The 27,056-nt window shown below is 27.2% G+C and overlaps 1 protein-coding gene across 1 annotated transcript in view; it reads right to left on the reverse strand.

Moving 5' to 3' along the window:
* Nucleotides 1–2,460: 2,460 nt before the first annotated feature.
* The window catches only part of LOC135927516 (vigilin-like), a 108,192-nt gene continuing 83,596 nt past the window's right edge, over nucleotides 2,461–27,056 (reverse strand). The window contains exons 14-19 of the mRNA XM_065463544.1: nucleotides 25,091–25,324; nucleotides 20,285–20,536; nucleotides 19,902–20,168; nucleotides 3,369–3,470; nucleotides 3,169–3,297; nucleotides 2,461–2,865 (exon numbers count right to left, since the gene is read on the reverse strand). Of these exons, the coding sequence (XP_065319616.1) occupies nucleotides 2,749–2,865; nucleotides 3,169–3,297; nucleotides 3,369–3,470; nucleotides 19,902–20,168; nucleotides 20,285–20,536; nucleotides 25,091–25,324 (1,101 nt within the window). The 3' untranslated portion in view covers nucleotides 2,461–2,748. The remainder of the gene's footprint in view (nucleotides 2,866–3,168; nucleotides 3,298–3,368; nucleotides 3,471–19,901; nucleotides 20,169–20,284; nucleotides 20,537–25,090; nucleotides 25,325–27,056) is intronic.

The raw sequence follows: 27,056 nt of genomic DNA on the forward strand, positions 1-27,056 counted from the left end.
TTGTAAAAATGGACGAAAACAATGGATGCAATTAATAAACTCTAATTAAGCAATAAAATTAAAAAAATTTATAATTATGTTTTTTCAATTACAAGCCGAAATAATGGTAAAGCAAAGTTTATTTCCAAAGATAAGAAACTTTTAAATAAAATAGATACTTTCGATAAATATATAGATATATCTATTTAATTTTTTATACATATTATAATAAAGATTGATGAATTCGTAATTTGACAAAAAAATTCACCAGTACTTATATATAATGTGATTGCGTTTGTCCCTCTTAATCGTGCATTTTTATAATGAAAATACCACATTCACTTTTTGAATATGGCAAGTCTACTGTACTACCATAAATAAAATGTGAATTATTATATCTACTCTAAAAATGAAACGGAGAAAACATATTAATTATTGTCTCGCTGGGCCCACATAAAAAAAAATAGAATTATTATACGCCATAATGAAATAATACATTATTACTATGCTCTTTCGTTCCTCTTCTCTCGCTCGCTGGGTCATCATAATAAAATACTCTGATCCCAAAATGAAGTAAAAAAGAAATCGAAAATATTAACGCTTCATAGCATAGGTGGGACTATGCCTACCCCAGTCATTTAAAAGTTATTACTCAAAATTCTTTCTATATTTTTATATGTATCTTTTAGTACTTAATATTTTTAGGTTAAAGTATATATCTGCATAATAGTTTTTTGGGGCTTGGAGTCTATATAGACCCAACCTGGTCATCCTTCTAACATTTCATCTGTTTAGAATTATTGAGTATATATGAAAAGAAAAATATTAAATGTAAGAGATCCAATGAGCTGATTTTTAATTCGAAAACCCGTTCACCCTCCCGCCTATGATTTTTTTTTTAAAAATAGATACTCGTCAGTTCATTTTTGTTTAAAATTTTGCTTAATTCGCCAGCCATTATTTGATTGGTTTGCTTCTTTATTTATTTAATTTTTACTTAAACTTATAAAATACGCAATATTCTAATAAAAATTTAACTTTTAAGAAACAAATGTTGTTTATTTCGACTAAAATATATTTTAACCCCACCCGCCTTCTCATTCATTGATCTAAATATATTTACCCGCCTACTCACCTATAGTATGAGCAGGCTAAAACCAGTCCACTAGACCTCTAATATGAAAAGATAACCAAATATTGAAACATATGATGAGAGAAAAATAAAGAAATCTACTGAATTTTGAATATGAAATGAAGAAAACAAATAAAGACATGCTTTAATTAAGCTAGTAATAAAATACTTAAATATAAATAAATTATTTTACTAAATCTAAATAAAGAATAACTAATGTTATATATATCCTATGGAACGCTGACGGACGATTAGCCGATGCAGAATTTTTGACTAATTAAGTTTTCGCCGTAATTACTATAAAATCATAATTTTCTGCTCCATAACAAAAAGGAGTTCCCAAATTTTGAAAAGGAGCGCTCCAGCAGCGGTGTTATATAACAACACTGATCTTTGTCAACTCATAATAGGGTAGCCATAGATACACTCAATTACGATATATTTAATGGATAAATCATATTTAGAATAGGATGCCTTTTGTAATATCTTGGTTAAATCATCATATGTTCGTTATGACACACGAGTTAACAAAACAATTAAAAATATGAATCTATTAATCAACGCTATCTTAGGAATTTAGGATAAATTTATATATTATAAATGTGTGTAAATATTTTAAATAAAATTAAAGTCTACAAAAACAAAAATTAAAAATTTTTTTCTTAACGTGTCAGTTGCCAAGGTTTTAGCAGAACAGCGCCGCCTCTAGCCCCTATCATTAGGTAATATAAAACTTAACCAACGAAAATTTCATTTGTTTATCATCTTTATATAAAATTATATCAAAATTAAAAGTGATCGGCCTAAAAACTATTTTTTTTTACTCAATTGATATGGAATAACCTGTTGTTTAATAAAAATCCGGAACATTAAGCATTCTGGCTCGTTATTGATTGTTATATAAAAATTTATACCTAACGGTATTTTAGTTTTGTTTATATTAAAAAAAATATTTTACCTAACTTGATGTTGATTGGTATTGATTAACAAATATATATAGATAACAATTTTGTAATAAGGCATTCATTTTATATAATCATTTTTTGACGCTTCGATGATGTGAATTATTATAATGCATTATATGATGTACATTCATCCACTTCTTATATGCTGTTAGTTATGAATAAGTATACAGAAAACCACCATGACTACCAAATTAATATCTTTAGTCTCACAAATTATTATTTAGAATCCCAGATTATTATCAATCTGAAACGTAAATTTTTTTTTGAATTATGTAAAAAATGTAGATAATTTAAGAAGCCTTGAATATCTCATACAAAACATCACATAAAATATAACCTTGGCAATAAACATAAGAGTAAAATAATGAATAAATATTATATATAAACCATTATTAAATAATGGCAGGAATATGGTTGTTTAAAACATTATCTTATTTAAATGATTGAATCCAAGGCTAATGTATAGTTTAGCACCCAAAAAAAATTGTATAAAATATCTTATTTTTAAATCATTAAAAAAATAAGGTCTATAAATAAATAACATAACAATGATTTTGGTAGAAATAATTTATCACTTTTTGGGAGAGATTATGATAAAATGGGTTAAAAAAGTTGTTAAGACCAACTGTTTGCAAAAAAATATTTCAATATTTTTCTAAGAAATATTAGTGATTATATTTCATTAGCGATATTTGTGTATTCATTGTCTAAAAGGTAGGCATTATAATCTTTGGGTTGGTTAAGCGTAAATTGATTCTTGTTTTCTCTTTCAGCAGGCATCTCTTTTAGCTAAACATATAATATAAAAATTATTAAATTCAAATAAGATTCGTTATAATTCAATTTTTATTTCATATTTGACATTCACTTTATTAGAGATTGATAAAATCCATTAATTTATCTGGTTTAATAAGATCATATCGTAAATTTATACAAATAAAATCCTTTCATGAAATTCATTTAAAAAATAAAACCTGCTTAAAATGTACTTTTGAAGAAATTAATCATAAAACAAAGTAAGGAATAGCCTTTATATTCCTGATTTAATTTAAACTTTCAAAAATTTCAAAAGTATAAATAATCAAAATTTACAAATTTGTCCTGCAAATATAGCATATGGTCTTTTGCCCTGCGTGTGTTTTCAGGTTTACCGTTGAGTATAAAAATTGCCATAGCGCCCTCCGTTTGATTATTAAAAGGGCGGCGATTGTTAATATCAACCTAAAAAATATAGTATTAAAAAATCCTCCAAATATAGGTGTGTAATAAAAACATTTTAAAAAAGTAATTACTTGAAATTTTGACATAAGGTCTTTGATATTTTTCCCTTGCGATCCTATATATCTTGGTACGAGGTAGGCATGTATTTCTATAGTTTCAGTGGTACAACTTTCCTATAAATTATGAGTAATTTATTCATTTTAAAATACATTAAATAAAGGGGGTGTATAAAACATAAGTAATATGTAAATAAAAATAGCAAAAAAATTTGCACTTTTTAAATTTTAGGTTTTATTTATAAACTATAGGCAAGCGGAGACGCTCCGAATTTCCACCATATATAAAATTCAACACAAAAATCCAAAATCTATTTATAACACTTGGAAAGAGGTAATTGGTTGGGGCAAAAATAAAAAAGCAATAAAAATTAGTGATGTAAACATTTTAAAATCTAATTCGTTAGCGTTGGTTTGTAAAAAAAATCGAATATGCTCGCGTTCAGATTCATCAACGCGTTCATTCATATTTAAAAATATATTTTAAATAAAAATACATAAAAAAAGCAAAATCTTTTAATATAAATACATTAAAAAAACAAAATGTTTCAAGGTTATACATTATACCCAACAGATTTAAAAGTTATAATTTGTAATAGAGTATATTGTGTAAAAATAAATAAGATTAAAAATATAATATTTTAAAGCTTGTTTCTATTAATTTTTAAACCGAAATTGCTACAACAAAAAATGCGTTCCATAAAAGATTAAAATGGTATTGCGGTGTTTTAAATAAAGTTCTTTATTTATGAATATTTATTGAAAATATTAAATATTTTATCTTTTGTTTCAAAAAATTTATTTTGTTCTGATGAAATCCAAGAGTTATAAACACCGGGTGTGTTATGGAGGAAATAATTTACTGATTTTCATATATATATATGCTTAAAATGAAAAGTATAATATTATTTGATAAAGTTAATATGGTAAAATATTTAAGGATTCAGCTGGGTAAGAAAATGAAGCCTTTTAATTAAAAAATTCAGATTATTTTAAATTAAAAAAAATTTACAATCGAATTTTGTTATATTTTATGTTGTTCAAGTCCCTTTTACAAAACAAAAATCTCAATTAGAGTGTCCTCTCAAAACCCGTCTAACGGAAAGATTCCTTACTCCTTTATCTTTTTTCCCAGAATACGTATTGCAAATTTTTTTCATCTTGTTCTTATTTTTCTTTAAAAATTTCCATATTTTTAAATTATTGTTTTTTTTCTACTAGCTGTGCCAGGGATGTCGGGTGCTTTGGGTGCTGAAGCACCCCCTTTTCAAAATTAGCACTAATTTCGACTATTTATTACAATTTTATTAGATGATCCTACTCATCAAAACGAAACAAAACCTAATATAAATAACAATTTATATTCGAAGTAGTTCTTTAATTATTATCCCAATAAGTAAAATATGTCATTGATTATCTTATTTTCCATTTTAGATGCTCATCAACCTTCAATTTTATTAAAAAATGAAATCTCCAATTCATTAAAAACTAGATCTACTTATAATAATTATTTTTTATTGATTGTACATAATAGAATCTAACTAAACCAAATGTAAACAATAATTTCAATATTCAGAATATATGTATATAAGAAATTTGAAATGATATTTTAATTTTCTTTAATAGATGATCTTCCACTATCAATATTATATAAAAAAGATAATCCCAATTTTATATCAACTTGTAGTGTTGTTAAACGGCTCGTTTCGAGCTGAAACGGTTAAATATATATTTTAACCAGAAAATATTGCCTAAGCCTTAAGATTTTGATAAAATATGTCTAGACCTTTGTTCCTTCTATGAGCAAAATCTTTAGGCGTAAAAATTTTCTGGATGAAGTAGTGAGCGTTTTTAAAAATCGGCTCAAAACGAGCCGTTTAACAACACTATCAACTTGCAATTTATTAATTTAACCTGATAAAAGTTAGTATAGAAGTTATGAGTATAAATAATTTGAGCTAGATTCTAATTTGTATTAGATATTATTTTAATTAGTAAAAACATGTATACTAGATTTAATTATAGTAGACGATTTAAATCTAATCCTAACGATGCCCGGGCAAAAGCGTGTAAAGGGGGTATTGGAAGCTATAAATATAGTTAAAATATATGTCTTTTTTAAAAATAAATTAGCACTTTTGGTAGCCCCTTTTGTAAAAAGGTAACGACGCCCCTGGAATGTGCAGTCTCTATATAGATATGGCAATATATTATATACATATAGATCCTGGCCGTCGGCTCAAGCCATGGTTGCCGGCAATTTTCTCCAAACTGGAAATGCCACCTATTGAGATAAGCTGCGCCGCCACACTTGCAGTTGGTTTTTTATGGCGGTGGTGCGGCGTATAAAATTTTTAAAATGCTATTTAATTATATTTATAGTATATATTAAATTATTATTTCTTAAATTTGAATATTAAAATTAATAAAATGCTTAAAATATGAGTTGTATTGGTATATAAAAGATATATATACGATATACCATTTATAATTCATTCAAATAATTTTATATTTCAATTACATAAACATAATACATATTATTCTTCTTAGATTTACACATGTGAAACAATATCAATCCTAGTTTCCAAAAAATTTATTAAATCCTTTAAATAATTGTAAATTGTTGGAAGCTGACCATTATATTCCCATTTCGTTGGGGCTACTCGTGGTAATCTTTTTTGACAAATTTATCAAATTCCGCTGTTCGTTTAGATGATATACTAAAAATACTGGCTAAACCAAATAACATTGCAAAAAAAACTTTACATGCAATAATTATGCTGCAAAATTTTGATAGATTTAACTTATGGGCAAAAAAATGAATAAAAAGTTCTAAAGGATTAACGTCTCTTATTTTCAATTAAGCATGTGAATCGCCTGACATAACTGCAGCGACATCGTAACTCTAACGTATTATTCTATTATAAATTTTGATAAATCAGCATCTCGATGCATAATAAGGAAAAATTCAATGAATCGTTCATACAATGTTCCGTCATCTATAACATATCGAAGAACAAGAGCCAGTTGCGATTTATTGGTTATATCAGTTGTTTTATCTAATATTAGTTTCAACTTTTTCAATTCATTCAATATTTTTTGATGCAAAACATGAAATAGAATAAATTAAATCATTCAGAATATTGCTTAATCCAATAAAAACTACACTATTTTCTAAATGATGTTTTAATATTAAATTTTAATAAATAAATTCAATATAATTGCCTCTATTCATTGACGAAGCGTCCATAGAAGCAAGGGAAGCACTGCTTCTATTATAATTTTTCCTAAATTTTTTAAAAATAAATTCATTATAATCTAGTGCTGTAAAAATTACTATTAAAAAGAAATGCGTTACCGTTACGTCTAAAAAAAGGAACGCGTTACCGCTACTCGTTATCTTTTAAAAAGAGGAACGCGCGCTACTGACTATTCAAAAAAGTAACGGGTTACCCATTACTTAAAAACTTAAATATTATATACAAAAAAAGTATTTATTTTTTTCCAACAATATATAATATAAATAAACTATACAAAAAGAATAAATAATACCATTTTATAAAAAAAATTTTCATATATATTATTATAATATAAGTAAAATTTTACAAAAATAATATATTATATAGAAGATAACAACTTTTTTTAACAATTTTTTATTTATTTTAAGCAACATTTGATTTTCAAAATTTTGACATGAAAAACAAGGGTGCTTAGTGCTCTTAACACAGCTTCCGCCATGCTAAACACACAATCAATTGGCGCAGAGGATGGGAGAGTTGTAATATTTAATAATTAAAAATATTTAATTATCAATATTTTGCAAAATGATTAATACATCATCTTCACAAGGATGGGTGTGTTGGATAAAGGAATTAAAACTGTTCTTTCTTTCAAGATTTTTTCTTAAATTGAAAATAAGTTCTAACATCCTTTGTTGACCTCTAATTTTATCCAGGGCCAATCCAATTTAAATAGGGGGTGAATTATTTCGGACAGTATATATTAATCTTTATAGATGTGTTTGAATTTATTGAAAATAAAAGATATTCAAAAGATAATTATAAGCAATATTTGAATACCTTTTATCTATGCCTTCCAGGAATGAATACGCGGCTTACAAATCTTAAATTATTGAAAGCTATTTTTTTTTAGCTTTCACTTTTTCTGGTGGTAAGCTCCTTCACTTATCTATATTATAATATTAATCTTGCTATCTATTTTTATCTTTGTATTTCTGATCGATTTCATTTGTATCGATCATCGGTGTATCATTTTTGAGGCCAAAGTATCTTGAACTCCCACCGATGTATGAAATCAGTATCAACCAGATATCCTACCTGAGTATTCCCAACACGAAGTTATCAAATCGACAGATATCCCAATCCCGATCTCCCAATATTTGTATTTCTGATCGATTTCATTTGTATCGATCACCGGTGTATCCTGAGGCCAAAGTATCTTGATCTCCCCCACCGGGGCATCAAATCAATATCGACCAGATATCCCACCTGAGTATTCCTCACACTGAATTATCAAATAGACAGATATCCCAATCCTGATCTCTCCCATTGGTATCAATATCGATGAATATCCCACCGGAGTATCGTTATCAAGTCTATTGTAACTTGGTAGACAGACATTGAGCTTGAACGGCCCCCGAGGTCACCATTATCATCTGACCCACGAGTTCAGCTGGCCTTCTTTTTTGGTTTATTGGACAAGTATCCTAGCACCCGGCTGTCCAAGCCTGTCGGTGACCGGGGTGGCATTTCTCAGCTCAGAAATTTATCATATCATATGTCTAAAGCCATACACCATCGAAGAAAAACCCGAAAATTTTTAGCTCCTTCCCAGGATTGAACCTGGGACCTTCGGTTTACAAGTCTTCGTCACACACCACTGCACCACCCCGGCGATATTGAAAGATATTTTTTAAAGTTTTAATATTATAATAATTATCATGGGAGTGAGATATCCCAAATACATTTTTTTCTTCGCTCTAAAAAATTAAAAGAGCGTAGCATTCGGTTCCATAACCTATAAAATCATATATCATGTCATATTTCTAATTGAGACTAACCATACAATATTCATCCATGAACGACTTGTCGTTATCTGAAAATCTCTGTAATTCAGATTATCACAAGATTCGTCAAATTTTGGCAATTCTATTTAATAAGACTATCTATTAATTTCACGGAGATATAAAAAGAGTTCCATCTTGTTATAAACGGTTTAATCAGATATCTTCCCATGTTTTCCTTAAAAATGGTTGCAGTTTGAAGATTGCCCATGTTTATACAATAGCTTACACTTAGAAAATGTTTTTTGAAATTGTTTTAAAATGGACATCGTTACCTTCCTTTTCAATGTCAACACTTGCAATGAGATTTAAAGTGTGTGCTGAACAGGAATGATGCTTAGGTAAGAATAAAATACTATCATTAATATTTTGATTTAAAAATAGATGAAATAATGGTAGAGGAACTATTTCATCATCCGATTCCTCTCCTTGTTAATATACTCTAATAAATTTTTAATAAATATATTATTTTTTACTTGAAAGCTTTTATATAATTTCTAGCATTGTCGGTAATGCACTTGGTCACTTTATTTTGTATATTATATGTGGTAAAAATTTCAAAGATTATTTTTGGAACCGGGATTTATGGGGAAAAAATTTGAACCCAAAACCGAACCTGAACCCCGTTTATAAAATTTTCAAAACGCCGAACCGAACCCGGGAATTTTTTCTGAACCCGGGTTCAGTGTATAGTTTAAATTAATATAAGATATTTGTGTAATGGTAAATACATATTAATAATTTACTTGATATTTTATAATATTTTTGCAATTTCCAATTAAGTGAAGTGTTAATAAATATTAAACAACTTAATTCATTTACTCCATTTTTAAATTTATTCTCAAAGATTCCTATTGGATTATTAATAAATTTTAAAAAATTAAATTCATTTACGCCATGTATTTTTAATTTTTAACTTATTCTCAAAGATTAAATAGAGGAAAAGGAAAGTGAACAAGTCAAAGTAAAAATTATTATATTGGATATTGTTAATTTAAAGAAATACGTCTAAACAAAATTTTTTAAATCTATACATGACTATGCTTTGTATTTTAAACTATATTTTGCCTATAAATAAAATAAAAAATTTATGTCTAGTTTTTTAATTAAGATTTAAATATAGGATATTTTTTTATCAATTCAAATATTCTTAAACCCGAGCTGAACCCGGAACCAAACCCGGGTTCAAAAATATTTCTCTAAACCGATCCTAAACCAAACCCACTTATTTTTTTTAACCTTAAACCAAACCCGGGCAAAAATTTTGCAGGGTTCGCATCCCTGCCCAAGAGTGTCTGGATGTAGCCAGTGTGCCGTCATCCCCAAATAAGAACTTTTTAAAAGACAATATTATCAATCTATAAAATATTTTTTTTATATACCGATGATAAGCTGACAAATCCACAGTTGTACAGACAATTTTTAGGATACACAATAAATTTACTTATTTCTTTGCCATGGTGTCATATGCTTTGTTAATTTTTAAAACGGGGTAGGCCTAGCCATCACATTTTTAGTTGGCTGCAATTTTTTGATATTAATAAATGCAGTGCTATCTACAATTGAAAATGGTTGTAATTTTTCAATTACAAAATTAAAAACTATGTAATCAAAAGCTGATTGTGCTATTTTTTCTTTGATATAGATGGATTCTGCATTTCAATAAGTGTGAGTTAATTGACTTCAATTTTTTTTTATTATTCAAATGTTCAGTAATCTCTTCCATTTTTGAGGAATGTACAGTCAATAATTTTTTAATAAAAATATTATTAATTCCTGAATTTTTTATTAAAAATAACTTATCTTTTTCAATAATTGAAGATAAATCTTTAAAAATTTAATTGCATCTTTTAATTCATCACTAAACTTATTGTCAAGGAAATAAATAAAAAATTGAAATTACGATTGCCAAAGATAATTTTTCAATTTCTTATCTTTTTCAGAATTATCATTTAAAAAGGAATCAGGAAATATATCTAGCATTTCTCTAAAACAATATTGCCTCATAGTTTTATCCATATATATATATTTTTTAAAAACATATTATATAAACAAGGTTTATATAAATCACTATTTTATTCTTTAAATTTATTAACAATTTGAAGTTAAACCAATAGCAATACTAAAACAAGAAATAGAAGATATTGTTTAAACCCAATATAATATTTTAATATTTTGTTAATCTTGGCCAGCCAGGACTATACTATAGTAAATAGTTTATATATTAATTTCATGATTACGCTTTTCAAAATATTATGAAAGAATATTTCTTTTAATGGTTATTTTATAATACCCATGATTTAATATTCTATTATTAAAGTAATGTTTAAAATAATAATAATAAATTTATTCATCTTTTTAATTTCAAATGCTTTTTTAAGTTTGAACTGCTGGACATCGAGGTTGAAATATTTGCGTTGGGACATAATTTATATTTAAAATGTGTCGACTTTGTAAGCTTAATTTTTTTTATCGATGTAAAATATGTTTCAAATTGGGGCCAGGGAAGGGTTAAATCATCATCTTCTGAAGAATAAGTACTATAGACATAATATTATTAAAATAAATTATAAAATAGAATAAAAATATTAATATTTACTTTGAATTTTGATTGAATATTAATTAGTTTAACATTCGACTAAAAATTTAACGAGAAATTAAAATAAAGGAATTGGTGGTTAATATGAATTAAAAACTCGGCTTAGAACTTAGATTATTTATATTAAAAAATAAATAAAACTAATTTTATAATACAATAAAATGTGTTTTTCTTTTTTTAATATTTTTAAGAAAAAATTTAAAGTAACGAGTAACGTTTTACCGTTACTCAAAAAAAATCGCGTTACTGTTACTCGTTACCTCTAGAAGAAGGTAACGAATGGCGTTACTTTTCTTCAAAAAAGGTAACTAGGTTAGTAACGACGTTACTTTTTAGACCTTACTTTACAGCACTGTTATAATCTTTATGCTATGTTAAAAAAAATTAATACTATTTTACTACGTTATTATTTTACCAACTTAAAAATAAAAAAATTAACATTATTTTTTACGTTAAAAAAAACATATATGCGGGATAAAAATTTAAAATTGCTTATTTTTTAAAATAAATACAAGAAAGAAAAATCATGTTCATATCATATATTTTTCTATTAAGTAAAAGAAAATAAACATTAGGAAACCCAAATATAAAATAGCTTATTTTTTTAAATAAATAAAGAGAAAATCATGCGAATGTATTGTGTAATTTTTAGTGCCTCTAAGTAACGTCGTTACCTTTTTAAAGAAAAGGAACACTATTTATTACCTTCTTCTAGAGGTAACGAGTAAGGTGTCTCTTTTTTGTCAGTGCGGTAACGCAGGTGCGTATGCGGCAAGGAGGAGACAGCCCCCCCCCCCCAATCCAAAGCAAAAAACCCAGATCCGGGCTAAAATATTTTTCAGAAATATTATTGATGATTATATCTTATTGCATGATATATTCCATTTATTTATCACATTAATACAGAAATAAATAACTACCAATTAATTCTATGAATTAATATCGATATCAAATTTTCATTGGCATTATATTTATCTACCATTTTAATAATTCACAAAGATAAAAAAAATTAAATGTAACGGGTTGCGAAACTTGTGCAAACATTCTTACCGGGCCGAAGCAGACCGGGCTTTGCTTTATTTTTAGAAAAGTACCATCATCGAGATGGCGAAACAAATAATAAAAAGACTTTTTACAAAAAAAAAAGATTTAGAATTTTAGATGAAATAATCAAAAATCTTACTTGAGTATTTTCAAAGAAGATCAAAATGCGATTTTTATCACACCAAATTAAATTTCCAGTATTCTTTTTATCATTTAAACATGACCAATAATCTTAATTAATTGCCTTGCCCTTTTTAAGTTCAATATTTTGTTATATTAAAATAAAATATTTCTTTGTTTACCCCCCCCCCCCTTTTGTTGTATATATTTAATTTTTTTAAGTAACGAGTAGTAACACTTTTTTGAAAACCCAGCAACGCGCGTTCCTTTTTTACAAGGCAATGAGTAACGATAACGCGTTCCTTTTTCAGACGTAACAAATAGTGTGTTTCTTTTTTGAAGTAACGTTTAGAGCACTAGTAATTTTACGTTTAACCCTTTGACGCCCAACTTTCTATTAATTAAAAAAAAATTATTCATTTATACACTCCATAGATGCCTAATATTTATTTCAACTTTTATTTTTAAATATACAGTTAAAAAAAAATGATGATGCCAAATCAAATCATCAGGTTTTTGTGTAATAAAAAAATACAAATATTTATTTATTATGAAAATGTCAAAAACAATTTCTAAATTGATTAAAACATAAATATATATTACATTTTCCACGTTTTGTTCTTGAGTATGCATTTATGCATAACTTGCACCTTTGCCTAGTTTTGCAGGAATCTGGCCAATGACCTATGTTATCATATCTGATATCAGATATAGGAGCCATTATAGAAGAAATTTTTTTTTAATAGGTTTATTTAAAGGCCTCCCTGATTTTCTTTTACTAGTTTTTCCTGCCGATAACAATGCTTTAACAATATGTGTTTTAAATTGTATAAGTTTCATAATTTTATTCTCCTTTTCATGGCATATTTGCCGTTTATATAAAAGCCATGAATTTACTACACATATATCTATGAGATGAAAAATAATTCTTAAGTAGAATCTTTTTCCTTTGATATCTACTCTATAGCATTCAACAAGCATATTGTGTAAATCGACTCCTCCCATACCTTCATTATATATTTTTAATACATTTGGTCTTGGAACTTCAATATATTTTTTGTTACTCAGTGACCATCTTTTTACATTTACTGCCGGATGAACACCGACAAATGTTGAGATGATGTGCACAAATTTATTGTCATACCATTAGACAATTATTTTTTTTTTTTTATCAACTTTATATACATAGCTCCCACGACCTTCTTTTTTTTTAAGTCTTTATGGCATTTTAACTTGCAACGATTACTTCTAATAGTCCCTACCATAAATATACCTTTTTCTTTTAATTTTTTAGCCAATGCTATTGAAGAAAAATAATTATCGCAAAAGAGTTTATGATTTTGAAATTTCGGGATATTTTTAGCCAATTGGAGGACTATATCACCACTTATCCCTAATTCTGAGGGTGTTGGATTAGTTTGCTTTCCCACATAACTCCGCCCTTTGAAAGGGATGATTAATTCATCAACACATACTCTTTCCTCCATCTCTAATTTTTGCATATTATTTTGAATCTCTTTGATAAATGGCCTAATTTTAAAACAATTATCATATCCATCTTGATTTCTTGGGATAAGTTGAGAATTATCATTAAAATGTAAATATTTTCGCAATATTTGGAACCTGGTTCGAGGCATAGTTTCCGTAACCTGAGGGAACGCTAATTCTGCAGACCAATACTGTCTATAATATGTTGTCAAATAGGGTTTGAGCAATATCGCTCTTTCAAGCATTTGTTAGCTTGAATTCCAACGTTTTGGTACATCTAAAATTTGAAGAAATTTTAAGGCTGAATTTTTTTCAATAAATATTTTTTTGAGTTTATTAAATTTAGATAAAGAATTTTTTAAAAAATTTCTTTTTAAAGTTTTATTTAAGGGTTCTGGCGCGGCTATAACAGCCAAATGTATAACATGACAAAAGCATTTGCACACATTATTTAAATTAAAATTATCTCTTTGATTTAAAATTTTTAGAAAGTCTAAATTATAACTTGAATTGTCAATTTCAAATTTTACTTCTTAACCCTTTAACGTCTCATGATTTGTTTTGACATCATATAATATAATTATATATTTCAAATTTATAAAAGCCTATAGATTTTTATAAAAATACTTTCGTATTTTATTAAAATTATTAAAGCATAATGTTTTATTTTTAAATTTCATCCAATCATATTTTCATGATTTTATTTTTACCATTTTATTGAATTTTATAAGGACAATATAACGAATTCTGTGGATAATATATAATAATTCTAAAATTTTTATTCATTATTAAAAGTAAGAGTATAATATTATAAAAAATTATTTTATTAAGAATGAATATACTCTTTTTTATACCTACTTAAAGTTTATGATGCCAAAATAACTCATTAGGATTTTAGAATACCATTAATTTTATTTTATATTCATAATGATTTCTATAGGTATAATTCCAATTTTTAATTTGACATTAATAAAACCTATATCCTCTGACTTATATTATAATTTTACATTTATTAAATTTTTTAAAATGATTCTGTATAATTCATAGATGATGCCAAATAATTTAATAATAGTCGAGGGAGACATTTCGGAAGCCAACATCGATGAATCAGACAATGAAGAAGATATTTTGTACACTCTTTGCGATGATTCTCCTTCAACTTCATCAATTTCAACATCTAATAATCTTCAAGTCGAGATAGAAGATACAGAAAATAATGATAATATTATAATCCAAAATAATATCAAATGGAGAGCAGGTGATATCCCTCAATTGGACACAAAATATACTAATACCCCTTCAACCAATATATTAAGTCCATATCAATACTTTAAATTATTTATTTCAAATAATATTCTAAATGATATATGCAAACAAAGTAATTTATACAGTTTTCAGCAAATAAATCAATCGCTAAATCTTGATATAAATGAATTAGAACAATTCTTAGGCATATACCTTTTATCTTCTTTAGTTAAAGTTCCTTCATATAGACAATATTGGTCTACGGAATTGGCGTTCCCTCAGGTTACGGAAACTATGTCTCGTACCAGGTTTCAAATATTGCGAAAATATTTACATTTAAACGATAATTCTCAACTTATCCAAAGAAATCAAGATGGATATGATAAATGTTTTAAAATTAGACCCTTTATTTCAGGGATTCAAAACAATATGCGAAAATTGGGGATGGAGGAAAGAATATGTGTTGATGAAATAATCATCCCGTTCAAAGGGTGGAGTCCTTTAAAACAATATATAAAATCGAAGCCTCATAAATGGGGTATCAAAGTTTTTACATTAGCCGGATCCTCTGGTATTGTATATGATTTTAAGATTTATGCGGGAAAGCAAACTAATCCAACACCATCAGAATTAGGGATAAGTGGTGATATAGTCCTCCAATTGGCTAAAAATATCCCGAAATTTTAAAATCATAAACTCTTTTGTGATAACTACTTTTCTTGAATAGCATTGGCTAAGAAATTAAAAGAAATCGGTATATTTATGGTAGGGACTATTAGAAGCAATCGGATGAAAGATTGCAAGTTAAAATGTGATAGAGATTTAAAAAAAGAAGGTCGCGGGAGCTATGTATGTAAAGTTGATCAAAAAGATAATATAATAATTGTCAAATGGTATGATAATAAGTTTGTGCACGTCATCTCATCCTTTGTCGGTGTTCAACCGTTAGTAAATGTAAAAAGATGGTCACTAAGTAGCAGAAATATATTGAAGTGCCAAGACCAAATATATTAAAAATATATAATGAAGGTATGGGAGGAGTCGATTTACATGATATGCTTGTTGAATGCTATAGAGTCGATATTAAAGGTAAAAGGTTCTACCTGAGAATCATTTTTCATCTTATTGATATGTGTGTAGTAAATGCATGGCTTTTGTATAGGCGACAAATATGCCATGAAAAAGAGAATAAATTCATGAAACTTATCACATTTAAAACACATATTGTTAAAGCATTGTTATCGGTAGGCAAAATTAGTAAAAGAAAATCAGGGAAACCTTTGAATGAACCGATAAAGAAAAAAAATTTTATAATAGCTCCTATATCTGATATCAGATATGACAACATTGGTAAGATGCAAGTTATGCATAAATGCATACTCCAGAACAAAATGTGCAAAGTGTAATATATATTTATGTTTTAATCAATATAGAAATTGTTTTCGAGATTTAAATAGATATTTGTATTTTTTTGTGTTACAATATGCCTGATGATGTCAAATTGCATCGTCATTTTTTTTCTCTGTATATTTAAAAATAAAAGTTGGAAATAATTTTGGGCATCTATGGAGTGTATAAATAAATAATTTATAGAAAAGAATTTTTTTTTTTAATTATTAAAAAGTTGGGCGTCAAAGGGTTAATACAGAATTCAAAATATTATACAAGGAATGAAATTGAATGATTATTTAATTTAAAATCATTATCAATATATTGAATTGTTATTCCCATAAAGAGTATTTTATTTAGAGAGGATGATATGTCCATTGTTAAGGAAAATTTAGATAAGTGAAGATTTTAGATTATTTAAAGAGCTATGATAAGGTAAAATTTCCAGATTTTTGCAGTATTTCGTCTTTTATTTTAACACTATTTGGTCTTCATTCATTATTATACCCTAAATAAATAGACAAAAAATTTTGAAAAATGATTTCACGGAAAAAATGGCTTTTTATTTATTTTTAATATATTTTTATATTTCTTGAACCCTAAATTTCTAAAAAGGGTCCAGAAAAAACACGAGGGTTAGAATTCACATCCTTGAAAAAATTTGATTCTCAAACTTTTGAAAATTTATAGAAAAGAAATGAGGTTTTTTTTTTTAAAATTAAAAACATGTCAAAAATATAATTCAACTTAGAATTGTTTAAAAAAAAAATTTGGACACGGCCTTAAATAAAAAATTCTTATTTTATAAAAACAATAACTAAATAAAATTGCTAATAATTGCAATTGTAATGCAGAAAATGTATTAAAAATATCATTTAGCTCAATAAATTTTGATGTGAAGAAATTGCTAAAAGGAAGACCAAAACCAATTTTAGAAAACGTGAAAAAAGAAATCAAAACTTGCATTATTAATTTTTCTATCGATAAATATAAAAATTATAAGTTGGCTACTGGATGAATTTTTTAATTTCTCTATATTGTTGGTCATGCCTATTATTCCCAAAGGAAAAATATGTTTAGAATGATAAAGGTTTTTCGGATTGGAAAATATATTCGAAGCCCTTAAACGGCATGAATAATCAACTCATTTGCAGTCGATGATTCAATAAAAACATCTGGAAAAAATTGAATTAAAAATGTGATAGATTTGATGAGCAATATATCAATCGAAGAGCATAATTCGAAAGTCAAATCAAAATATTAATAAACTTTTATGTTTTCTTGAGATTCAATAGCTAGCATATCATGTTCATGATGAATCTTCTAATTCAGTAAATAGAGGCAATTATATTGAATTAATTTATTTGCTCATAGAAGAAAAATTATTATTAAACATCATTTAGAACAGTACAGTATTTATTAGATTATCAAGCGATATTCAAAATGATTCACTTCAAAGAATATTAAATGAATTGGAAGAAACTGAATTTATATCAATAATAATTGATGAAAAACTGATATAACCAATAAATCCCAACTGGCTGTTGTTCTTTGATATGTTTTAGATAATGGAACACTAGATCTCCATTAGGTAAAGACGAGTCCTTTATCAAGTTCTTTGCCGATATTTTACGAGAGATATCCCTTATTAACCAAGCTTTCTTCTTATTAAAGAACTACCTTTTAATTCCAAAAATTTTATATACAATCCGATCGTCACGGATCTTTCAATATGACGTCAACCTCGCTGCACACGAATTGGAGATTAAACGCCTCACAGAAGATATACTCAATTTTAAATTTGGAGAATTATGGTTACAGGCTACCTTACCAACCAAATCCGGCGGCATTGGCATAAGATTACCTTCACTACTTTCAGTTAGTGCGTTCAAATCATCTGTCCTGCGAGCCTATCATACAAACACTCACCAAACATCCTGACCCCTTACTCCTATAGGAAATTGATCTATGGAAGTCCCTCTCATTAGTCGATCCTCCATCGTCGGCACTACAGAAGGATTTGGATAAACCTCTAGTTGGCAAACCCGTTGCATTCCTTAAATCGAGGAGCCAACCAGAGGACCATTCTTTACTCTTCTCCATTTCCGCAGGTAGTGGATACGAATTTCTTGAGGCTTTCCATCGCGAAACCTTGACCAGCTCCTAAGCAATGACGAACTACGTCACGCCATAGGTCTTAGACTTAATTGCGATATGGTAATGCCTTATCACTGTATCCTTTGTCACGTCGGTCAACTCCAAAGGCCGTCACTCTCTACACTGCAAGCGCTGTAGAGGCAGATTCATTAGGCATTCAAAATGCAATGATACCATTGCCAGGGCCTTAAAATCCGCCGGCATCTTATCAACCCTCGAACCTAGTGGCCTTTACAATTCTGATGGTAAGCGGCCCGATGGTTCGACTATGATCCCTTGGAAGAGGGGGAATTCCTAACTTGGGATTTCTCATGCATCGATTCTCTTGCCCCTTCCAATATAAATAGAGATGCCATATTAGATGCCGAGGCGAATAAACTAGCTAAATATTCGCCATATCTTAACGCCTATTATACATTCCTACCATTAATCGCCACTACTCTAACGTCGTTCAGCTTTCATGCCCTAAACTTCTTTAAAGAGCTGGGAAAACGGATCTCTGCTAGGACCGAGGATCACAACGAGGGATTCTACCTACGCCAACGATTAGCTATAAACATAGTAAAATACAATTATCTCAGCTTTATTTTTCAATATCCGAAACCCCCTAATTGAACATTATGCCTAGGATAGACTTTGGCCATTTTGCTGCCTATTATAATGTTATTGCTAAAAGGGAACTTGAATCTCAATCAATAAAAAAATAGCAAGAATTAATAACTTTATATAATTGTGAAATATTATATTTTTTTACTATTATTATAACTTACCTTGTAATAACATATTATTATAATATATATATAGATATATATGATGCAAATAAAATTACCGAATTTCAATAAAAAAAAATAAAAAAATAAATATGAATTTTAAAAAATAATTTTGTAGAGCAGAATATACCGTGTACATAAAATCTTGAATTGACAAGAAATTTGAATGGCATATTCCAAGCTAATGTTTAGGCTAAGATTAAAAAAAAATGCACTGGGGACAAAATATAACCCATATTTTGGAGTACCAACTTTGTATGATAATATAAAAACTAACCCATAAAAATTAATTTTTTTCCTTTTCCATAATGCCTTAAAAAATTTTTTGATAAAAAATAAACAATTGGTCATTGTATTCCATTTCAAAATAATATATTGCAAAAATACACCACATTCACATTAAATTTACATTCTCAGGTGTTCTTATGAGTTTATTAAAAAAAATATATAAAATTTCAAAAGATAGTATTTAGAATTATTTATAAATAATAAATATTTCCATAACACTTAAATATAATACTTTATATCTTGAATAATTTTAATTTTAAAAAATAAAATTTATACTAAAAAATATAGGCCAGGGAAAAAATGTTTTTTTGGTTGAAATTTCTATGCATCAAAGGGTTAAATGATAAAACAAAGAAACAACTAACCAATCGATCGATCTTAGCAATCAACTCAACTTTAGCGGCTTCGATACTTTTTTTGGTGCCAGTTATCTTGACCTTGCAAGATGTAATGTGGCCATTAACATCTGCATCACTGATGTTAAGAGCAGAAAGAGGTGGGAAAACGATCCTAACTCCATGGGCCTCGCATATCCTATTCACTTCAATGCCTCTCCTGCCTATAATCTGGCCCTTAAAACGGTAAGGAACGTCTAATTCAATCGTTTCTTGGTTTTCCTGAAGGAGTATAGACTATAGAAATAATAGAAAACTAAGAATATTACAGTTTATCTTCTAAAAAAAATAGAATCGGTTCTCGCTTATCTAAAACAGAATATTCACATAAATTATGATTATTTTATTATTACATGACTGACTTGAACATGTTCCAGGGATTGAAGATTTTCTGTCACAAAATCGATGGCCCTCTGAACATCAACCCTCGGCCCATTTAGGCTAATCGTTAAATGATTCGTTGATACACTCGTAATTGCTTGGCTGACTTGCTTAATTTTGAAAGTGACACTTTTAAATCGATTGTTCAAGTTTATGTTAGATCGATTCAGACTGGACCATACGTCTTTGGATAACGTTAAGGTGTGTTGCATAGGTATGCAATCCTAAATTTTAGGAAAATAGTGTGTAAGAATAGTGTACATGAATAATATTCCGTTACTACTAAATTGAGCTGACCATGGTAAGGACTAGTAAAAACAGTTGTAGGCTAAAATGCTCACTTGCCTTTAAAGCTTATATATTATAAGAGAATTATTAACATAAGCACTATATAGCAACAGGGTGGACAAATAAAAATCGATTTGATTTAAATAACCTTTTGAGTATTAAAACTGTAATAAAAGGAATTTTTTTATAATTTAAACTAGTTGGCAAATCAATGATTTTTTTTTAATGTTTACAATATTTCACTTGTCTTTTGTTAGTACATCATTCTAACAAAAACACATACAAATGATATGCTTCAGAAAAAAATATTGATTTAATATACAAATAGGACACATAAGGAAATATTGGAAAAAATATAATATTATTTAAAAAAATTTATAGCTAAATTTAAATAAAGGTATATAAATAACAATAAATATGGATTAAAATATGATTATTTAAAACGTTAAATAAAATATGGTTCATAAGTGAAAATTTAATCGTCTATGTGATTGCACTTTAAAATTCAGTGCTTGGGATTAAATCTTGATGAATATTAAGCAAAACTAAACCATTTGATTTGGTAATTCAAAGAAATGTTTTTATTCCACTTAATGAAAAGGTTTTCATTTGTGCTTGTGCTTATTGGTAATGTAGCCAAAATATATCGTGGTTTTAATATATTTGGAACAAACTCCAAAATATTTTTTAACTATGCAATGCTTCCATTGCGTTTCTCGAAATATTATCTATTAGAATTAATCTTCCGGATTTAAATTAAAAAATCAATTGGCCTTTAGATAATTAATATTCTCTGAATAAAATTCAGCCAAGTATATAATTTTTTTGAGATCAGGATTTAATATTTTCAGAATTTATAGGCAATAAAATTTGTAAATTAAATTGCGGCATTTCGCGAACCACAAATCTTTCATGAATTTGAGTTAAGAATTTGTCCAAAAGTTGAATAAAAACCGTTATTTTATAATAGTCCACAATTGACACCACATTTATATTGAAACGATTCGTTTGTCTTGGGTCAAATCGAGGTTTGCGTATCTCAAAATCATATCCGCCACCCATAGCAAAATTCAGCTTATAAATTAATTCAAAAAATATATAAAAGGCTTTCTTTCATGAATTGCGTTTAGGTTTTTATTTTAAATATTGATATTTTTTCCTTGTATATTAATATTTTATACCGCGAAAGATAATTTCCTACATTTTTTTAAAATACTGATGGATATAAAAAAAATTTGCCAACCAAAAAGACCTAAAAGTAATATAACTTAATATAAAAATTATATAACCCCCAATAATAATTACAAAAAATATAAAAACGAATTATGTCTTATTACAATCTTCATCATATCTGATTCCTGTTTTCTGCCGTATATAATAAATTGCTAAAGTATAATTCTATAACTATGATGCAAAATTTCAAGAGTGTACGAAATGTTCAGACATTCAAAGAGACAAAATGTTCTTAATAGAATTATTTCTGAGACTTCTTGTGCTACAAGAAACTGCAAAACATGCCCGACAGATGGAGTCTACATCAAGCGGTTGCCTCATTTTTAGATCTAGAAGAGCCTATTTTGAGTGCCCTTGGAGAAATATCGGAGGTCTGAACCAAATATTTCATTTGAAGCAGATATATTAGATTCAATAAGACAACCGATTTTTTTTGTATTGAAGTGTGTAAATACATTATTTAATTACACAATATTTTTCAAAAGAACAATATGAATTTGGCGGAGACCATGAGTTTAAAGTTATTCATCTCCAAAATGATGAAGATTTTTGGATTTTGTAACCTTATAAATAAAAATTTAATATAAAGATTCCGTTTGCTTCAGAGCAAATATGCATGTCCTACGAATTTATTTTATAAAAAAAACTATAAAGATGTTGTATATTTCATCCATTCCATTGTTGGTTGAAACATATAAAGCACATCAAAAAAAATTAATCTAATTTTACCCCTGAATTCCAATAATTAATAAAATCTAATGTTTAATAAAAAAAGAAAAAGTTGCTGATCTAAAAACTGTTAAAATATTTTCCTGATTCTGATAAATATATTTATTATATTTAATCAAAGATCTCAAATGTCTTATATTTAACTAAAATTGTGATTTTATTTTTTTAATAAAGATATTTTTTGAATAAAGAACGTTTTAGAGTAATTTTAGAAAATTAAATTTAATATAATGTTCCAACTCCACTTTTTAAAAGGTATAAAAATAAGTTTTCTAGCAAAATATATTAGTTATAATAATTTAATTTTTAAAATAAAATAAAAAATTAAATTGGAATATGTGGATATAGAACACTTTAATCCTCGGAGAACAATGTGATAAAAAATTGATTCTTTATAATGATGATAGTAAATATTTAGATAATTTGTTTATATAATGCATTAGTGTTTCTAGATTCTTCGTTCCATCTTGAGTCTTGATATGAATTTTAGTAATTTTCGTATTTTGCTAATCACTTTTTTATTTATACTATTTGAGATGAAGTTTAAACTAAAATTTATAAATTCAGGCATTATATATTGTCCTAATCTTTGTGCTTTCAAAAGTTTGGCAATTCATGCTCAGGACCGCTTCTTAATATGAATGAGATTCATACCAAATATTTGAAAAATTCATTCAATATATGATTAAACTTTTTCTAGTGTTGTTAAACGACTCGTTTTGAACAGACTTTTAAAAACGATCAACTCAATAATTTATCCAGAAAAATATTATGCAGGCCTGAAAATTTTTCCCATAGATGGCACAAAAGGTTTGAACACCTATTAGCAAAATCTTGAAGCTTAGGCAATATTTTTTTGACCAAAAAATTGAGTAAACCCTTTTTAAAATCGGTTCAAATCGAGCCATTTGACAACACAATTATTTTCCTTTTATATCTAAAATAAACAGAAAACAACATATAATATCTGTAAATAATAGAATTATAAGATTCAAAAACATTTTGAATCGGAGAAAAAGAAATCTTAATGTATTTAAACGTAATTTATTCTTGAAGGGCAATTTAATCCGATATTTATTACTCAACCTAAGGCGTAGCGTTATTTTTATTTAGCCTGTAAGTGGTTTTTTCTTATTGACTAGAAAGATTCATTTATGAATTAGTAAGTAATAATCAAATATTGACCCACCTAGATATTCAGTGCTTCTATAATTTTCCTCTTTCTACCATGATGACAATCTTGGCAATTTTTTCCCCCAATAATGCATTTTTCTTTAACTATCTATTAAACGTTTTGAGCACTTAACATGTGTTAAACGCACTCTTTATTGATATAAATTTCAGAAGATTCCCAGAAGTTTGACGTACTTCACACTCAATCCGTAATATTTTTTATTTGGCTTGTAATTCGGTTATGTTTTCATTTTGTTAATAACTAAGTTTCTTTTTTGTACTTCACAAAATTGATTGAGGAAAGTACTAGTCATGCATAAAATATTAGCGCAAACCAGATATTTAGTTCTTCTCTATTTTCCATTCTAACAAAATGCCAATTTTTTTAATTTTGCGAACTTTTTCCTTTATACTATTTTCCCAATGCATAAAAAAAATTTACAATAAAATAAACACTGATAAAATTCTTAGAATAACTGCCTTTAGTCGCTTTTTAATCGTAAGGTTGTTTAAAATTTTGCTACTAATAATTATTTCCTTTATAGTGGCTATAGCTACTATACTGGTTATAGTACTCCTAAGCACTAATAAAGCAAGAAAGCATTGCTTCCAATTGTTTAGTCAATTTTAACGGATAGGATATAAAGATATGATATATTTTAAAAATCAAAATAACCACGAAAAAATTAATAATATATAATCCTAATTTTTTTATAGGGGGAGGCGGTGAAGCCCAAATTTTTATAACTCGCTATTGGATAAATGCTAGCTATGACACTGCCTAGTCTAGTTATGCTACTGTAACTTAGCCTAAAACAATTGGCTAAGGCCTAGTCTTAAAATAAATAACAATAATTAAGCTTTAGGCAAAATAGTTTACTTTTAATCCAAACAAAATTGAATAAAGCTTAAATTGGAAATCAAATCTAAATCTTAGCGGGATAAATCAAGCCGAGTATGCAACTCTACTTATAATAATGATATTATAATTGTGTCAGGTCTTATGTTCATATTTATAGAACCTTTTTTTATTCTTGATTTCAATAAAATTATTCCAGATTGAATCTTATTACACCTCACCATTTTGGTAAATGAATGAATATTATTGTCACAAATTATGCAATATTCACATCTTTCATATATAATAATTGATTGTATATGATTTTAACGGCATTATTATAAATTTTTAAAAATAAAAAAATCTCAATTATTAAAAAATTGTCAAAAAATCAATATTAAATAAAATACATCATAATTTAAAAATGTTAATTATCTTACATTGATTAACTATCATATAGAGTTTTTAAATACGAAAAAACAATTAGATCATTTATTAAAGCTTAAATTTTATTAACCAGTATAGCTTCTCGCGCCATTTGGCATCGATCCATTATGCCTGTGATCTCAATCGTGCATTTTAACTGGTCTGTTGATGATGTGTTCTCATTAGTCCTTTCTTTACGCCTATCAGGTATGTGTATTTTTACCTCGTGATCCTGACATATTTTGACCAATCGACTTCCTTTGACTCCTAGAATCATCGGGCAAAATCTGGCTTCTACTTCGAGGAGTAAAGTTATGCGCTCGCTCTTTTAATATTAAAATATATGTCAATAAAAGTTAATTATAATCTAAAAGAAAAATATTTTACTTAGTTCAACATTTACCCACTCACTAGTAAGATGAATTCTGTAAATAACAAATTATAATTAAGCTTTTTATTATATTAAGGAATATTTCAAGGCATTGCTTGGACTATTTTCTATTAACTTTTTTGCCTTATTATAATTAGCCCCCCCTCAATTATAAGTTCTGTCTCAAAGTGGCGAAAAAGAGGTAGAGCGCTACAGCTAATTTAGCCTGTCCAAACCAAGTAGCGCGATATTAGCTACCGCTACTTTTTTAAAAAAAAATTATACTAATAAATCTTTTTATTTATTGTTATAGAGTATTTTATTTGTGTATATTAAAAATATCAACATTTATATTTAAAAATTCATTCATTATGAAAAGACTATAAATATATAGTAATAAAAAATAATTATTAATTTTTTATTTATTGTATTACATTTTAATAATAAAATCATTAAATATTTTCACCCCCAAGCCTAGATCGGTGATCATTAATTAAAAGTTTAATCTAACTAAATAATTGCTCAACACTAGAAGTTGAGGGTAATGGGGTATTTAATTTTATAAATAAATATTTTAAATATGAAAAATTAACAAAAATACTCATTTGCATAATGAATTAAAAAATGAATCTAATTGGTTTTCAATATCTGTCTCACATGAACTTATTAGCCAGATATCCATCAGATTCAACAATTTTAATATTTTATACTAGTTGATTTGGGTTTATAAATTTTGAAAATATAAATTTCAAAATTAAATATTATAATTTATAATGAAATTACATTTTAGTTTTCGTGTTTAAAGATATATTTTGTTATTAGTTATAGCTAACAGAAAATATAGCACACCTCTGCTAGATATCTTACTAAAACAAAAAACTTGATTTAGTTTTTAATTATTAAAATTTTCTTTTTTTTTCTATTATAAATTATCTTAAAAAATATTTTAGTATAAAAAAGAATGTTTGCACTATAGTTTTTATTTAATATATAAACTTACTTTAAATTGCTATCATCTAAATTAATTTTATTAAGCTTGCATTTAAAATTTTTATAACAGTATAAGAGTCGTAACATGGAATATTAGTAGCATGACAAGTAAAGCTGGTGAGATAGTGGAAGTGCTACAGAAAGAGGGTAGATATATGCTGTGTACAAAAGACTAGATGATAAGAAAGGCATAAGAATGATTGGTGGTGTGATAAATGTTATATAAGATATTATTATATTTCTTACATTTTATATTAGTTTATTTGGAATATATTATCATGATGATTGACATATATTTTCTAGTGTGCAACAATAAAGTCACATGTAAGCAGGGCCAAAGCCACGGGGGGGGGGAGGGGGCAGACCCCCCCCTCCCCACAAAATTTTTTTTAGATCCCCCAAACCTGGCCCCCATAAATTTTTCCGGCCCAAATTTTTTTATATTTTTAAAATAAATTTTAAATATTTATTCAAAAAACATGTCTAATTTGTAAATTTCTTCCTATCCTGTTTTATTTTTATCCAATAATAAATCATCATTCATTCATATTTTATCATGTGCTTGTGTATAACATTATATAGGAGCTTAATTATAACGTTTAAATTGTACTTATTTCTATGATAATTACTTTATTTATAAGGTTCAATCACAATATTATTATCTTTTGAAGGTCTCTGATATAGATCTGGGTGCAAA

This window comes from Gordionus sp. m RMFG-2023, chromosome 1, assembly GCF_954871325.1.
Source record: "Gordionus sp. m RMFG-2023 chromosome 1, tfGorSpeb1-WG-v2, whole genome shotgun sequence".
Classification (NCBI taxonomy): Eukaryota; Metazoa; Nematomorpha; class Gordioida; order Chordodea; family Parachordodidae; genus Gordionus; species Gordionus sp. m RMFG-2023.